Source organism: Cryptotermes secundus, unplaced genomic scaffold (genome assembly GCF_002891405.2).
Source record: "Cryptotermes secundus unplaced genomic scaffold, Csec_1.0 scaffold323, whole genome shotgun sequence".
In the NCBI taxonomy this organism is placed as follows: Eukaryota; Metazoa; Arthropoda; class Insecta; order Blattodea; family Kalotermitidae; genus Cryptotermes; species Cryptotermes secundus.
Genome location: NW_019738961.1, coordinates 954,106 through 972,396, shown reverse-complemented (window position 1 = coordinate 972,396; position 18,291 = coordinate 954,106). Strand labels below are relative to the sequence as shown.

Genomic DNA, 18,291 nt, shown 5'->3' with positions numbered 1-18,291 from the left:
CATCCCAATTGCATCCCTGGTTCCCTTTCCTCTTCTAAATCCAAACTGATCCTCTCCAAGTATATCCTCTATTTTCCTTTCAATTCTTCTTTTAAGTGTCTTTGCTATTATCTTTGCTGTATGTGCAGTAAGGCTTATTGTGCGATGGTTGCTGCATTTTGTAGCTTTTGTCTTTTTCTTTAAGGCAGTCATTGTCACTTCTGTAAAGTCCTTGGGCCACTCCCCCTGTTTCATATATGGTGTGTATTAGTTTTGTCAGTGTTTTCAAACCACCTTCTCCCAGTAACTTAAGCACATCTCCAGGTACATCATCATCTCCTGTAGCCCTTCCATTCCTCATGTCCTTGATAGCTTTTTCCACCTCACTTTGAAAAATATATGGTCCTTTCTCATCTGTATATGCTTCTTCTGGTTCCACTTCCAAGGTTTCTGGCCGATTAGGTTGATCATATAGTTCTGTAATAAAATGTCATTACATAATCCACCATATTATATTTTCTTCTTTGCTGAGGTCTTGATTATAGGAAATATTTATCTTTATATGCCGTGCCTTTTCACAGTCAAAGCTGAAAAATTCAAGCAAGATGGAACACTGCTTCACTACAGCAGCATTGTTCATGATGCACTTAATGATGTTTCCTGGGAACTGGGTGGACAAGAGAGACCTGATCATTTGGCTAGTGACATCCACAGATTTTACGCCCCTTGATTATTAACCGTAAGAGATCACCTTGCTGTGTGTCTGTGTATCTATATGTGAATACTCACTATTAACTTGAATGGCTGAACCAATATGTATGAAATTTGGTATAACCAACATTACAGCCCTTTAGATTGCTGAGGCGAAACCTTAATATTGCTTGAAGGCTTCATGAAACTTGATATGTGTGTCATGCTATCTGGACCCATTTCAACAGCATACATCATAAATCACCGTCATTGGTAATACCACCACTGCAGCCTCTCAAATTGTTGAGGTAATACTGCTTATGTTACTGGAATGCATGAACCGATCGTCATGAGACTTGGTATGTATATTGTGCCACCTGAGGCCATCTCAATGATGTACTTAATAAATTACTCAAATCAGTAATATCAACACTGCAGCCTCCCAAATTCTGTTGTTTTATTGACTTCATTATGCATACATACTGAAGTTTTTTTTTTTCATACTTGTATTAGATACTCAAATTACAGTGAAAGGAAAAGTAGGCGATTTAATCATCCCAGAACTTCTTGTATGTTACGATGTTATGTCAGAGGTTCATGTGTGTATGTGCTGCAGTGGAGGCCATAGCAGATTTCTCTGGCCATTGATGTACAGCACTCACTCTGAAGGTACTGAAATTTGTACAGCTGAATTCCATTATTGGCTAGGCATATGTCATGCCATGAATGGAGTGTGTGTATACATTTATTGACAGATATTTTTCTTGAACAGTATAAATAATGAAGTTTCTTGTTATGTAATTTTCTTCTTCCTCCTGGTACTTCCTCTCTCTTAAATCCAAACATTTTCTATGGACATACTGAAATACATTCAGTCTGTGTTTTCCCTGAAAGCCATGACATAGCTAAGGCATTTGGTTTTCAGTTTCTCACCATCGAGCTGCAGACTCAAACCCAGGGCAGTTGGAATGTATAGTGGACAGTGGCACACGGCAGGTTTTCCTACAAATACTTTGATTTTCCCCTGCCAATTATCATTCCATCAGTGCTCCATTTTCTCATCTATCATCCAGGGATGATAGAGTGGGCCCACTTGTAGCCTAAGTGCTACTGAAAGTAAGAAACCATTCTTCCCATACGGTGAGAGTGAGTTCCATGCCCATACAAAACAAGAGATAAAAATTATATGTTAAAATCTGTAGGTTCTTAGAGATAAAGAATTCTGCAGATTTAATCTGTTCTTAATTTCATTGTGAATGTAATATCCTTCATGCAGTGATTCAGAAAATATAGCCTCATAAAAGTGTGGAGTGGCTTTGTGGATGTACTGTGATGCAGGGTGTTAAGTACCGAACATTAATTCAGAATATGTAAGAAGATTTACTTCATACGAGTATTTATATTTTAACTTTTAATTCAGTTGGTTACTTTATAGAAGAGAATGTATGATCATCATTTATTATTGTACCCTTTTTTTAGCAACTAAATCTAAGTGGGGAATCACATTATTATTAGCCCCTTTACAGGCAGTAGTTTGTTAATATGTAAGTGCCTGTTTATTATACCAGTAAGACATATTTTATATGAATGTGTTAAATGTGGCACTATGTGGCACTGTTTTTGAAGAGACATGATACGTGAATCATAAAGAGAATTTTAATTTATTTATTTTGCTTTGCCAGTGAACTTCAGTTCTTCACTTCCTGTTTCTGTTTATAAGTACATATGTTTTAAGCAAATGTTGAATTCAAAGGGATGTTACCATACCAGATATCTAAGTCAGTCTTGTATACAAAATATAATAAGCTTTAGCTTCACAGCTGTGATGGTATATTTGAAACCTGCCTTTTATGCACCACCTTAATGCATGAATAGTTTTAAAGGTGCTGTATATAACACTGTGTCTATAGCTTCAGTAATGTATGCTTGTTGTAATTTTGTGATCATGGGTTGAAGAATACCATTGCCTGGCCACCAGTGATGGCAAAATGTTTTGGCTGGCAACTAATTTCCCACTGTGCTTCAGAGAGTTCTGCCGGTCTTACTCGGTTACTTGTGGCAGACCAGAAATGGAAAATGACATCTAGAGATGTTAGTTACATAATTAATAAACCATAACAATATCTTGTGTTTAACCTGGGGAATTTGGGACAAGCATCAGGAATCAGAAAGAAATTGGTGTAGCATCCAAAATAGAAGCAAGACACACATAAAGGCTCCAGGTAGTACTGATCCATTTGTATGGCTACCAAAGTGTTTGTCTCATTGCCAGATTTTCAGAAGTTTTTCAACCCCTGAATGTGATATTTATTTATGTTGGCAAACAATGTATGTATAATATTTATTTTAAAATAAAAACAGTGTCCTTAGATGCTGACATCTGTTGTACATTATGTAACTGAACCAAGATCCTGTGTTGTAAACATGAAAGTTTTCATTTGTGCATATAAATCAACAAAGTAACTTCAAATTTTATGGCAACATTAAAAAATACTAATTTATTTTGTTTAGGAATAAAAGTAATGTAATATGAGAAAATACTGAATTCACATTTACTTCAAAGGCCCAGTGTTATTGCAGGGTTTCCTGCCTTCCTTTTATTTGCCCTTGCTCCTTGCTCCTTTCTCTTTTTAATTACTTACTTATGGTCCTCACTTTTTATCTCTCCTTAGTAACTGTGCTTGCCCATGAAATTATGAAGTTGAGAGATTTAATTTCTAATGTTACATTCCTTAGTTATTCATTTCTGGAGTCTGAACTGTTGATGAAATAAATGTTGTAATGCTCCTAGGTCATGTTCTTCTGAATTTTATGTGCCTTTAGAATAAATGGAGTACATTAAATTTATGATGTTTGAAGGTTACCAGTTTCTGATTTCTCCATTTACTGGAGATGGTGCACTTTGCCATTGTTGTTTTATGAGGGAGGGCTGACCTTGATGTCTTATGGACCATTTGCCATTACTTGGTAATATTTCACTCTGTGATTACAAATTTCATGGTCATGGCCATACAATCGTATCCCTCTGTTGTTTATTGTTAAGTTATATCATACATTTTCATTGGATTTGACACCACTCTTCTCTACTTCACATTGTAAATCAAATTTCAGTAACCAGGTAAATTATTTATTTCATCACTGCGAGCATATAATATATTTGAAGGAATCATGAAACCATTCAAAGTCATTTATAAATAAACAACAAATATTTCAATATTTCTATAAAATACATGGTCAGAAGTTACAGAAATTTCTGAAGGTACACATGTATTGACAGATCTTTTCATGAATTGAAATCTGTTTGTACAGTCTGTAGAAACAGTTCAGTACTTAACTACTGTCACCAGACTTGAAACTGAATGGGAAAGGAAGATGTGCAACCTTTCAGACATGTATATGATTTGAGGTTTTGATTGCAGTGAATGTTAAGATCCTGGTCTTCTGGGTTGTGACAAAGTGTGGGCTCATATGTTCATTCCAACATTTTAGACAAACTTGTGCCACTTCAACACTGAAGATGGAGATAGCATGTACCTATGAAATACTGGTATCAGCCTATAAGACATAGTGCTTCATCTCAGAAGACCACAATCTGATGTCTAAATCTCATTAAAAAATTATTTACTAGATCCTGAAGTCCAGATTATGACCATAAATCGTTTTCTATTCAAGTCTTTTTCACTGTAGGGTACACTAGCACTTGTAATGATATATTTTGTAAAAAACACAGAATAGATGCTACATGATATAAAAAAATGAGTGTATTAAATAGTTGAATCTGATGTTCTCATGACTGTAACTATGATGAGTACCATATTCTGGGATATAAGACTGTATAGCCCAGTAGTAGTTCACTGACATTTTGGAGATATGTAATTCCTCCATCTTAAGGGTTCATGAATGAGCCAAAAAGAAGTAGGTAGCCAGTGAAGTGCTTTATGCCTGCTTCTTGTAAGCTACTTGCCTGGCTCACTCTTTGACCCTGAAGATGGAGGCAGTATGTTTCTCCAAAGTGTCAGTGAGCTTATGCCGATTACACGGTGTTATATCCCAGAAGATAAATATTCTTCATATTATAGGGTGTTTCATATTTGTCTGTACTGGAATCAAACCTCTGAAATATATGAATTTGTAGAGTAGTTATATGATGATATTCGTGAATAATTTTTCATTATAGTTCATATCTTTCTTCTAAATTTTGTCATAATTTATGACTCTATAATTATGTAGATTTGCTTTTTAATACATATAGCTGTAAAGCAGGAAGTTTCACAGATTGTTCCAAATGTAATTGCATTCTCCATTTCCCTGCTGAAAATAATGTAAGTTGCTATGAATTATAGTTAGAAAGGGAAGTGCATCTGATACTGACACGCTTAAAATTCATAACTAAAAATAAAGCAGGGTTGTCTTGGTTGTGGCAAAATAGAACAGTTTTATTCATGCCATTAGCTACTGGTATAAATTTCAGTCTTCCTTCATTATGAACGCCTGAAGAGTCTACAAAATTAAACATGGATATCCTCTAAATTTCTCCTATACTATAGCACTTATTGGCATATAATATAGAGGTTATTGAAAGGTATGAGTTTACTTCAGTTTAGCTTGAATAAGCGCAGCTGTGTAAAGCTGAATGCTGGTTCTGGCTAGTGGCAAAACTATCAAGATTTAAATATTCAAGAATTTTTAAAATTTAACTTTGAAAGCTGTTAAAAACTCCTCTAATTTTAAAATATGCCAAATTATATTTCTATTACGTGAATAGATGTCCCAGGACACTTTCTTGAGTTTATATTTATAAATGTTCTTGTGATAGAAAATTTTAGATCATTCCTAAGTGCTGGAACCATTTTATCTGATAATCTATTTCTGCTATTTTCATTTTCTTCGCTCATGATGAGATAGTTGGCAAGGCATTTCAGCATTGCATTGCTTATATAATTCTTTCAGCTTAGACAACCATAGCTTGACAGATTAAATCTTTCGGGAGTCAATATAGTCTTTCCCCATGCCAGCTATTTCTTGCAGACTTTAGTCATCACTTGTTAAGTTGAGTTTGTCAAAAATGGCTCATTCCAGTATTTATATAGATTTGTTGTTGACAAATTCAATTCTTTTATGCACTAAAAATATCAATGGTATTGTAGTCCTATATCCTTCATGAAAGAAGGGTGAGCTAAATGCTGAGCAGCTGTTCATTTCAAGATCTGCTGTAGAACAAAGATGACTAACAGAAGTCTCTTCATATACATTCATGAAATACAATTCATGTTCTACATCAACACGAATGCACTTAGTCTTGAATTCGTCTTATTTTTATATAACCCTTTATTTAAATTTACTGTTGAGATGCAGAGTTGAAGAATTATAATTACACTATTTTAATTTGTAGTGTTGTTTTCCATCTGTAATGCACCAAACAAACGAAAAAACTCTGTGGTTCTAGTCTGCAAGTGAACTATATCGACCAACCGAGTGACTGCTGCATGTTGGCAAAGTTAGTGCTAACTTTTAGTGGATAGAGGGTGTCATGTGGTCAGCACAACGAATCCCCACAGCCGTTAATTTCGGTTTTTAGAGCAGAGCCGCTGTTTCCTAGAAATATCTCCTCAATTATCATCATGAGGCTGAGTGGACACTGTTCCCGACCCACTACTTCTCAGAAAATCTGATAGTGCCGGGAATCGAACCCGGACCTCTGGATCGGTAGCCAGGAACTCTGACCACTGGACCACAGAGGGAGATAAATCTATAATGCAACATTTTAACTGACACTAAATCACATTTCATTCACTAAAATTTTTGTTCAGTGTTTAATGTTGTGCCACAACGATTGCGACACAAAAATTTCTTTTTATATCTTACCGCCACCACCATAAAAATTTAGAAAGTCCCACCTAATTTCCATCAGTGGATAGCTTCTACCCCGATCAATGAATTTTTTATTACTAATACCCAAATAAACGCTAAACATGTTAAAATAAGAACAAATATAATTAAATCAACAATTGTATATGTACAGCCTGTTAACACACACTGTCTGTGATTACACACATTGCAGTTACATCTTAAACCTTACTACCCCTAGTCTACTAAACTTGCATGGCGTAAACCAAATTTCTGTACTCCAATAGTGAATCATTTAACCAACAATTAACAATCCAAATGATACACACAAACTTAATTACTAAACCAGATACTTGTATCTAAACCATCACTCATTAAATCAGAATTACTCTGTTACACTCCAAGGTTTATACGCTAAAATAATTTAACCAATTTTATCCTAAGAACCCATTAATCAACCAAAATCATTGAACCAGAATCATATATTGACAACCATCAGTGATCCAAACACAGGCAAGTACTCACGCTTATAAAAGAGGAAGTCATCTGACTCCATCGCGTCACCTTCCTACCATGCGACTGTTCTGAGTGACTCTTAAAGTCAAAGTGTTCGCGGCTCCTCCTGTTTGAGCCCCTCAAAATTCAACATCACGGAAAGCTGCTCGCGCGAAACCTATAAAGTCAGCAAACTGTGCAGTGGCGAGACTTGCCTCGTGTCGTCACTTAATTTGTCAGCAATTTCTATAGACTGTATAACTGACACCGGATGGCTAAAGAATGTACGGCATCTCAACTCTGGCTACTGGTGGGTTTCCAACTTGTGGTTCACCCGACGTATTTAAATTTATAAAACTTATAATTATTTTCTAATTAATAAAACATAAATTTGACCCATTGTTAGGATAAAGCATACCCATTAATAACCTGGAGCACAACATTAAAATGTCATTAAAATATGTACATATGTACATTCAGTGTTCATGCTACATGTTTAGCCACACAGGGCAATCTTCAGGCAACAGGTTTTTAAGGAGTCTACTGCACTGTGCACCTGGCCAAATAGTACTCTTAAGGCACATTGCTGTTGTTATCATTAATTTTAATGATGTAGGATGTGTTCTTCCTATGTTTTGTATTGTACAAGGAACACAAAGGAACACAAAATGCACACAACCAAGCGAGTGGCACAGTCAACGGGACACAAACGGCCACAATACAGAAGGAAGGAAGGAAACGTCCTACACCATAAAAATTAATGATAACAGCAATGTTCCTTAAGAGTACTATTTGACCAAGTGCACAGTGCAGTAGACACCTTAAAAACATGTTACCTGAAGATGGCCCTGTGTGGCAAATATGTAGCACAAACATTGAATGTACATTTATATTTTAATGACATTTTAAATATTTCATGAACAATTTAGTGAATTAAATGTGATTTAGTGTTGATTAAAATTTAAATTGTTGCATTATAGATGGAAAACAAGACTACAAATGATATCTCAATGCAACAGGATACTGAAATATAATAATATGAACATTATTTTTAGCTAAATTAGAGAAAATAATTATGTAATTTACCGTTTGCATTTCAAGAGTTGATTAGGTCACTTAAGATTACTTGCATTAAAACTGCCACAGCTAAAGAGATTGGCTCCTTGTTTATCAACTAGTAGAGCAAATCTGTCAGTAGATGGCATTAAGTATGACATACCAGTGTTTAGAAGAAAGAACAGGCTTTCACATGATCCACACTTGTATCATTTGAGACAATGTTGTAAGATCTGTGCAACTGCATTTACTCCAAGCAACCTTGACATTTCTAGCAGGGAGCTCAATGGTGGGACTTGGCAGTGTAAGGGTTAACACCAGTTTCAAATCATGATATGGTGTCAGGCTGGCAGGAGTACCACATTATTTTTTAGTAAATGAACAGAAGCATATTTTCAGATTTAATTTCCTAAATTTTATAAGATTAATAAGAATTTTCACAACACCTTATAGTTAGAAATACAGTAGATAGACACAGAGAAGTACAGTGGCTGTTTGTAGAATATAAGCACACTTAAAATAGTAAGAAAAGAGTTTAGGAAAATACAGAATTAAAAAATGATTAAACAACAGTTTTGTAAATGGATGCCATTTTGGATGTCTTAGCATCTTGGAAGGCATTGAACATTTGTGCTTCACGTTTGAGTCAGATAATAATCATAAAAATCACAGTTCCACACATTTATATAATTCATTCAAAGGAAATGCGAGTATGTACAATTCCAATAATAAATTAACAGTAATCAGTTGAATTTAAACTCAGCTGATTGAAGGTTACGATGAATTTTGAAGCTTCTTATTTTAGTATGATAGGTAATATAATATATACCATCCTAGGAGTCCACACGTTTCATTTTTGTAGCCAATAAACTCACTGGCATCATACTTGACACTTTTATATCATCAGTAACCAGTGGTTTAATCCAGCCTGTAACACTCCCTAACAATTCTCATTGGAAGTTAACTTGTCTTCTTAATGTCTCACATCACTTGACTACAGTAAAGAAGGTTCAAAACCAGAATTGGCTCTTTTCACAAAGATGAAATCATCTTTAGTACTCTGTATGTGTATATAACCACCACATTTTAGATTAATAAAATCATTTGTAACATTCAGTGTAAAGTCCACTATAACAATAGCATTAGAAACAATTATTACAGTTGAAGGAATGCTTCATATCTTTTCTCATAGTAATTCCCTAGTTTCATGTTTGCTATGAGAGAAGTCTCTGTTATGGAACACAGTAACAGAACACAAGCCTCTGCAATCATGTTTATACACATTTGCATATGGTGAACATCACATCACTGTACTCTGACTGAAACACCTTTGAGGATGCACCAGAATCAGCATTATGTAAAGATGTAAATATGGTACAGAATTTGTGAAGGTTGGTATTAGATTGTGCAAGTAATAAAGAGCGAGGGATGAAACAGTAGGAGGTCTGAGAAAATTGCATAATGAGGAGCTATATAACCTGTACTCTTCACTGAATATGATTAAAATGATCAAATGAAGAAAGATGTGATGGGCAGGGCATGTAGTATACATGGCGACAAAAGGAATGTATACAAAGATTTTATGGGAAATCCAGATTGAAAGAGACCACTAAGAAGACCTAGACATAAGTGTGAGGATAATACTAAAATGGATCTTAGAGATATACGATGGGGTGGCATGGCCTAGATTGATGTGGTGCAGGATAGAGACCAGTGGAGGGCTCTTATAGACATGGTTATATACCTTCGGGTTCCACAAAATGTTGGAAAATTCTGGAGTAGCTGAGCAACTGGTTGCTTCTGAAAAAGGACTCAGCTCCATGCAGTTAGTTAATCAATAATCCATGATACGTAGGAGCACCGTATGAGAGATCTAATTGAATACAACAGGATTTTTCTTGCCTCCTTGAGGCATTATATATCCTCAGAGATGTTTTAGACAGAGTGTACTAACTATATTTAAACCTTGGAAGTTCTATTTTGAGATAGATGACAGAATTTAATTTTACTTATGTCAGAAGTTTGATGGATTAAATGGCATTGAATACAAGAGCACTGTGAGTTGCAATGTTATTGCAGTATACTTTTATACTTATTTTAATCCTGATAGATTAAAAAATAGTAACTGATGTAGTTTAAAAAATTGTAACTGTATACACAGTTTGAAAAAACCATGAATTCTCAATATTATTTCTAACTCAATTTAGCTACATCATGGAAAACTTACTGATTGAAAATAATACATTATAGCAAATCCCCAAATGCACAGCCTTAAATTATTTCATAAATTATAGTCTGTCAATAGCTTTCACATTTCCCTTATTATCACTGTAATCCATCCAATGCTTTCACTTCAAATTCTAACTGACAGCCTTATCATATGATGGTGGCGGTGATTCGTCATCCACTTGCACTGTTTCTATGTTTTGCATCTGATGAGGCAGCTGTATTGCAATGTCATAAGGAGGTGGCAGATCTGAAGCTTGAGGCAGACCTGAAGTGGGTGTAAGGACGACAGTGCTGGACTGATCTACAATCTGGCCCAAACCTGTGTCCTCACTGGAAGCAGTTTCCATCTCATGAACTTGAGTCTGTTCTTGATGTGAGTTTACAGAATGAGGTGCCTGTGATGAGGTAACAGCTGCTGCCATACGATCGCGTGTTTCTTTGGAGCGACACATTGACAGTATGCAGAAAAACAACAGGACCACCACCATCACTGTGGAAAATACAAGCACTTCCAATCCATGCCTCTGGAAGAGAGGAGCATTAACAGGCAGTCAGTTTCCCCATTTTTGACTTTATACATATATATGAAGCTCCTCCAAATCATGAACCTTCCTGCGTGGAGTAACAGAGAGATGCAAAACTACCCTGAAAAATCTTGTTCAACATGTGTAAAAAAATACTTCTTGGCAATGCTATAAATGTGAAGTCCCTATACTGAATAAGTGCCATGCCACAGAGAGTGGGGGTGTAACAACATACATTCTTAGTCTTCGTGTTAGATACAGCACACTAGTCAATTTTATGCTTCATTTGCTTAACCATAAGGAAATAGCCCTTGGTACCCACTGGTTAGGAGGTTGTGCATGCTGTAGAGTTGGTCTGGACACAGTAAGGAAGAGAAAATACCTTCCTCTATCATGAATCAAACTCATATTCCAAATCATCAAGAATTTAGCCTAATTTACTGTATTTACCGAGCTATTCTGGCAAACCTATCAACATTTATTTTATATAAAAATGAAAGGAAGCTTGAAAAGTGATTGATTCATAAAGTAATAAATATTTTTATCAACATTTATCATAAACTTTTCCAACTATTCATACTGTGTTTCATTATCTTCACATATTACACACATTTCCATAGGCTTACCTTAATTGCAAGTGTGATATTTCAGAATGTGTTTTGTTATAAGCCACATTTTAACTGCAGTTGAGTCCCTAACTTCAAACCTAGTTCCCAAAATTTTCTTTAATAGACATAGTTCTCAGGTGACTATATGTCCAGCAAACTAATTTGAGGAATCTCACCTGTTGTTCCTTCAATATCATATAATTCTCCATCAGCAGTTAACATAAATGCTGGACTTTTAACATGGCGTTAGCTTCAGTTGCCCGGAGTTTATTTAAATGCCCGATGCTTGTACTTGTTTAAATGCCTGTTGCTGCTCTGCGTTTAAATGTCAATTCCTAACACTTACATTGTATTTAAAAATACTGTATCTAACACAATTTTTATGACAAATTAATGGAATTAACTTTGTTTTTAGCAGCAAAGAACATGGTGCTGCATAGTATAATGTAAGGTTTTAAAATATTTAGAAAAAGAAGTTTTTTTTATTGCTAGTGAGGTGGGACTAAGTCCCTTGTTCTGCAGCCACTTCTGGCCTATTGTACCAGCCCCAGATGATTGGTGAGGGTGATTGTGGAGCAATTGGTGGAATGAAGATTGGTAGGGGAAACCGAAGTACTTGGAGAAAACCTGCCCCAGCGCCACTTCATCCACCACAAATCCAACTTGACTAGACCCGGGATCGAACCCGGGCCACCGCGTTGGGAAGCCAGCGACTAACCACTTGAGCTATGGCGCGGCCCCAAGAAAAGAAGTTATACTCTATTTGTAATTGTACCCTGCTTCTTCATAAAGTAGTTCTACACTATAAAATCATTCCTGATTCTAGCACTTGAAATATTTTCACATTCTCTGGTACCATAAGCAGCTGAAAGCAATAAAATCTTTTGGTTCTCTGCTGGCAAGTTTCACATCTTTGCTGCTCTCTTCAGACATTCGAGTCCTTTGACTAAAGGACAGAAAAGTGAGAACACTGCAGTTCAAGAAACGTTACAGCGTCTTTTTTCCTTTCTTCAGTGCCAAGCCCTTCCACTGCATTTCAGATAAAATATTGCCCTTTCTAAAGTCATAAACAAACACATGCAATGTAGCTGAGATGCAGAGTGCATCCAGTTTTCTGAGAGTTCATGGTGAATTCGAATATTGTAGTTTCATATCGTCATAAAATGGCAATGATGTGTTGTTTGGGAGATGATGAAATTGAAAGGCAACTGAAGTGCGAGATATGTGACGTGGGGGGAGGGGTGAACCCTGTATATATGTCAAACAGATAACTACAAAATGGTATGTACACAGAATTTTACTCTATTCAAAACTAAATATATAGGATTGGGCATTCACTTCTTCTAGCAGAGTGTGCGCGTGCTTCCACTAGAGGAGTTTAAATGCCCAACTGCACAAATTGGTGTAGTTTGGACACTTCAACCATAGTCATCACTGTTTCGATCAGTGCACTTTGGACGTTAAAGGTTAATGAACACCCAACTCAAAAACAATGTAAGTTTTCCAGGTTTTTATTTGATGCAAAACACATGCTATAAGTAAACTGTTAGAAATCTCTTACCTGTTCATCTAAGTAGAACTTGGCACCACCTATAAATAATGCTCCAAGTGCAAAGGAAGTCCACATCCCACATTTCATACACCCAACAGTCATCAACTGCGGCTCCAGTTGATGATTATTGTTTGGAGCATTAGTGTCTCCAACACCATCTATGGGGTCCAGGTACACACTGCTGTCAAACTCCACCACATGAGCTCCTGTTGGGCGCACCCCACTGTCAACACCAACATACCTATATGGTTATACAAGGTTTCACTATACAGAGTGTTAATAAATATATGTTACAAAATTCTGCGGTAGATAGATGGGTTCAATCTGATCATATTTTGTTAATACACCTATATCTGGAAACGCTTTGTTTACTCACTAGGGCCTCTGAAATGTGAAGGAGGATGCCCTTACCTCTTACCTCTGTGGCTTACTCGTGATATTTACCTCACATTTCTCCAAGAGACCTTCCCTGAGCTGCTGAAAGTGGTGCCTTTGGAAGTCCGTCATGAAATGTGGTTCCAGCATGATGGCACCCCAGCACACTGCACTAATGTCGTCTGAGTATTTGGATCAAACCTTTGGCAACAGATGGATTGAACATGGAGACCCAATAACCTGGCCCCTCGCTTCCCTGGATTTCTTTCTCTGGGGATATATACAAAGTCTGGTGTACAGACTCCAGTGGAGAGGCAATCTGATCTTGTGGCAAGAATTGCAGTAGTAGCTGGAACCATCCAGGAAATGCCAGAAATCTTTCAAAGAGTTCAGCATAACATAGCCAGGTGGAGCAGAACATGCAATGAATTTGGCAGCGCCATTTTGAGCAACTTTTATAATGTAAAATAACGATAACATTCCTTAAAACTTATGCAACCTCTCTGAAATTTTTGTGACCCTTTGTGCTGAAAGGAATTGTTTCCAGACATGGGTGTATTACCAAAATATGATCAGACTGAACCCATCTGTCTACCCCAGAGCTTTGTAACATATATTTATTTACACCCTTTATAAATAGAGATGTTAGTAAACATATTGTCATGTTTTTTTTTGGGGGGGGGGATGCATAGCAAAAATAATGGGTTCTAGGTTGGATGAATGGATTTATTGGTGTTCCTTTACAATTACACTAAATTCTGACAGCTTACTATCAGTGACTGTCTACGACGCGCTCTATTCCTTGATGGACCACAAGCATCTTCTGAACTGCCTTGGTCTATCTGCTCTCTGTGTGCTGCCTGTGTGTCATTTTGCCTGTTCTGATCCCCCTCACAGCTTCAGGAGAACCAAATAGAGATCAGCACCTTCAAGGGATGTTTGATACCAAACAACCGGAATTCTATAGTTAACTGTCTTACCCAGGAAATGTGTTTACTGAGCCCTTGCCTAGCTGCTCACGTAAGAGTACTAAGTTGCTAAATATACAACCAAGATATTCTATTGCAGCTCAGGTAAAAGTACTACATCATGCCATGCAAGAGTTCATATTAAAAGTAAAGTTGTCTCTGTGTTTAATTAATTAAGCACCATGCCATGAAGATGTGTGCGGGAGTGCAGGTATAGCGCCACCATTCCTGACTTTAGCATTAGATAGAGGTGAGCGGTCAGCTTCACGCCCCGGCCACTTTAGCCGGTGATAGAGACCCTGGTATCTGTTGTATGGGGGGGCCAGTCTGGACGCTGTAGAGCACAGAAAAATTTGTTTCTCCTGCCTACAATCGAACCCTGACCATCCAGCCCATACTCCGACTGTTCCAACAATGGTATTACAGTATGATACACAAAAAATGCTACTGTTGTTCACGTAAAGGTATTACAGTACGCTGTTCAAGGGACTCCTGAGTTTACAGAACCTGTATGCAGGTGGGAAATAATGTTGGTGCTGACGATGATTGTGGTGGTGAGGCTGTAGGTGATGCTGCTGGAATCTGCGAGGACCATGCTGGCCCCCGAAGCCTCCACCGCCACCCGCCACAGATTCAATAGGCTGGAATCTGTGCACTGGTGTTACCATGGGTTTCCCTCGCGATAGCCTGCGTTGTCTCCTTTGGTGGTGTCCACAACTTCCTGCCGACAACGAGGCTGGCACGCGATGACGCCCACTGAAACCACACGTCTGGCTCCGCTTGTCAATCCAGAAATGCATGGAGGATCTTGCGTCAAGTTGGAATTGCTCTGCCCGGACACCTAACGATCACCGATATTGCCACCATAAACCTACAATCAAGAAATTGTTCACATCAATTTGGATCATAAGCCATTTTGGTATGCAGTGCGGTCGAATTTTATGCGAATTTGTAATAGTGCGATTTACAAAAGTATTGTGACGTGACGGCAGAAAGCCGGAATAGTGCAGCCAGAGACAGCCAGACGTCCGTTGCTGAACAACGGCCATATATCACGTTCCTGTTACAACCAACAAGACAACATATGACAATTAACTGCTCTACGTGGTGTCTTCTATTAGGGCCGCGTGACAGTCATAAAAGGCAGTGGGTTCGTGAATTCAAGTAGTAGTAGTAGTAGTAGTAGTAGTAGAGAGATCAATGTAGCAGAGACGAGTCCGAGATCCAGACAGCAGTGAGAGATTCAGTCACAAGAGAATTCAGAAGGCAGTTCAATGGTTGAATTGCTAGCAAGCAATAACTGCTGGAAACCGTGTTTTCCATACGGTTCGTGCCGAGGTGTTTGTGTGTGTGTGTGTGTGTGTGTGTGTGTGTGTGGATAAGACACCTGTGTGGTGGCGGGGTCGAATAACTCCACTGCAGCCCTGCGCGTTGTAGGAGGCGTTGAAAAGGGAATCCAGTGCCTGGGGGATATAAATACGGAGAGCTGGCCCTCCAAGTTGGAGGAGTCTCGAATCTGAGACAGTAAAATGTGGTCATTAGTAGCGTGGGATTCGGAGCTGGGAATGACTGCACTGGCGAGGGCCAGCAGCAATTGTAAACGAGAGACCCATCCTGTCGTCAGAGAGAATGTTACATAAGGAATACAACCGAAAGTGTTCAGTCGAAAAAAAAATACTGGTCATGGGTCTCAATGGGCTTGGCGCCAAGACGAACTGACTGGAGGTAAATCGCCAGTCCTAAAGTAACTCTGACTCTGACTCTGTGGAGGAGAGTGCCAGTTAGTGAGCGAGTGGCCTCTCGTGTCCCAAGTAAAAGGGGAGTGACCAGGAGTAGTCATACTCCTTCTCTCCTTGAAGTGGAGGCCCCGTTTCAAAACTCGAAAAAGTTTTTAAAGAAATACATGGTCATGGGACCCGACTGGGCCCAGAAAACAGAATACTGTGCTGCCGAGGACTAGCTGCACTTTAACCGAGAGACCGGCCGAAGTTAGTCGTTGTTAGTCGTGAGACAATCGTCAGCTGATAAGGATGCGAGCAGGGAGGCAGAGGAATATCCAATGTTGAAAGCCGCTACCTAGCAACTAGTACTGAAGACTATAACAGACTGAGACTTAGCGTGAGCTATAGTTATTTTTAAAGTGTGTAAATTAGTGAAAGTGCTATAATTATTTATAGTTACAAGTTATAACTCTTCAATAAATCCAAATATCAGTCCAAATCCCGTGTCTAGTCACAACCACGTGACTCTATTCAAATGACACTCTCACTTTCACATAACGCAACTCACTTTCACAAATGAAGCTCTGGAGAATAAGTCACAGCAGTATAAAAATTACGTCTTGCAGGAAATGTGGCTAAAAATATAACTTAATTTAATTTAAATTTCTTATTCAGTCCCTGTTTCCATTTAGTTTACAAATAAAGTCAGCTTTATACTTTCAAAACAATTCCAGTGAATGTGACTTGAATTTGGCTTGAAGCTCCAATGGACCCGCATAACGGGGAGCTCCGTAATTTGATCTCTTCAAATACTACTAGGATGATAAAAGCTGAGAAGATGAGATGGACAGGACATGTAACATGCATAGGAGATAATATAAGCGGATTCAAAGTTTTGGTAGGGAAACCTGAAGGAAAGAACCATTAAGAAGAACTATAATTGGAAGGGATGATAATATTATAGAGGATCTTGTATAAATACGACGGGACAATTAAGACTGGGATCATCTGGCTTAGAATATGGACAAATTATGGGGCTTTTTGAACACGGTAATAAACTGTCGGATTCCATAAATGCTTGGAATTTCTTGAGTGGCTGAGCAAATATTAGTTTATAAGAAGGACTCTGCTCCAAGAAGTAATTTAGTTACTTAACAGAGAGAACAGGCATGCATAAAATATGCATATAATGTGTTGCTGTCAAACGGACATGCAAACACAGATGTTGTGAGGAGGCCATGTTGATTTAGATCCTACATGGAAATGCCGTAACAAAAGTCGCAAATTTCTGCATGCTCTGCTATCATATCAAACTTCAGGACCCTACATCCAGTTCTAGTAGTGCCACTCTCACCTCAGAAGAGTGCATGGCCGCCGTGTTGGTAGTGCTGATGGCGAAAATGTCGGTCTGTATTCTACGCCTTACTTCAAATAGGCTAGGAAGATGTTATGATATTCATCTATCCCTCGGGATATACCGACGGGCTACGGGATGGACGGCCGGGGTTCAATTCTCGGCAGGGCGAGACATTTTTCTCTGATCCACAGCGTTCAGACTGGCTCTGGGGTCCATCCAGCCTCTTATCTAATGGCTACCGGAGGCTCTTTTACCGGGGGGTAAAGCGGACGGGGCGTGAAGCTGACCACTCATCTCCATCTAGTGTCGAGGTCAAGAATTGTGGAGTTATACCTCCACTCCCTCATACGTCTTCATGGCGTCATACTTGATTTCTTATGCACAGGGAAAACTTTACCTATCCCTCGTCATTGTGAATTTCTCAGCGGTACGGGGTGTGATATCCTCGCAGTTCTTCCTTGCTTATCTTTCTCTCTCTCCCTCTCTCTCGATGTTTGACAGTTTGCGGTGTGTCAATAATGGATATATGACCCGCCTGGACACTCTTCCCTGGGGGAGAGGCGCAGCGCCAAAAATGTATTTACAGGAGTAATTTTTCCTGATCGAACAAGAACACTGTTTCCCAAAGTCTGCTGAGTACTCGAAAGGATTTCAGGGGACGTGGGTCGGAAAAGAAATTTGTTAAAATCTGGTCTGTAGGTAAAGCTTTTAACCTTGTATTCGGGAGGTTCTCTTTTCGAATCTCGATTACGACAATGGCTGAACTTTTTGGACTGTAATGCCCTAGCGGCGCAGGGGGGAATGGAGGTATCCCTCCCGCTGCTGCCGCCGCTGTAATGCCGTGGTACAGGGGGGCGTGGAGTCAGCCCGCCTCTGTCACCACTGTAACT

General features: G+C 38.4%; 1 protein-coding gene across 1 annotated transcript in view; it reads right to left on the bottom strand.

The window, feature by feature from the left end:
• Positions 1-8,459: 8,459 nt before the first annotated feature.
• Positions 8,460-18,291, bottom strand: part of LOC111871445 — a 13,515-nt gene continuing 3,683 nt past the window's right edge. Inside the window, exons 2-4 of the mRNA XM_023864569.2 lie at positions 14,831-15,194; positions 12,990-13,203; positions 8,460-10,820 (exon numbers count right to left, since the gene is read on the bottom strand). Of these exons, the coding sequence (XP_023720337.1) occupies positions 10,428-10,820; positions 12,990-13,203; positions 14,831-15,123 (900 nt within the window). The 5' untranslated portion in view covers positions 15,124-15,194 and the 3' untranslated portion in view covers positions 8,460-10,427. The remainder of the gene's footprint in view (positions 10,821-12,989; positions 13,204-14,830; positions 15,195-18,291) is intronic.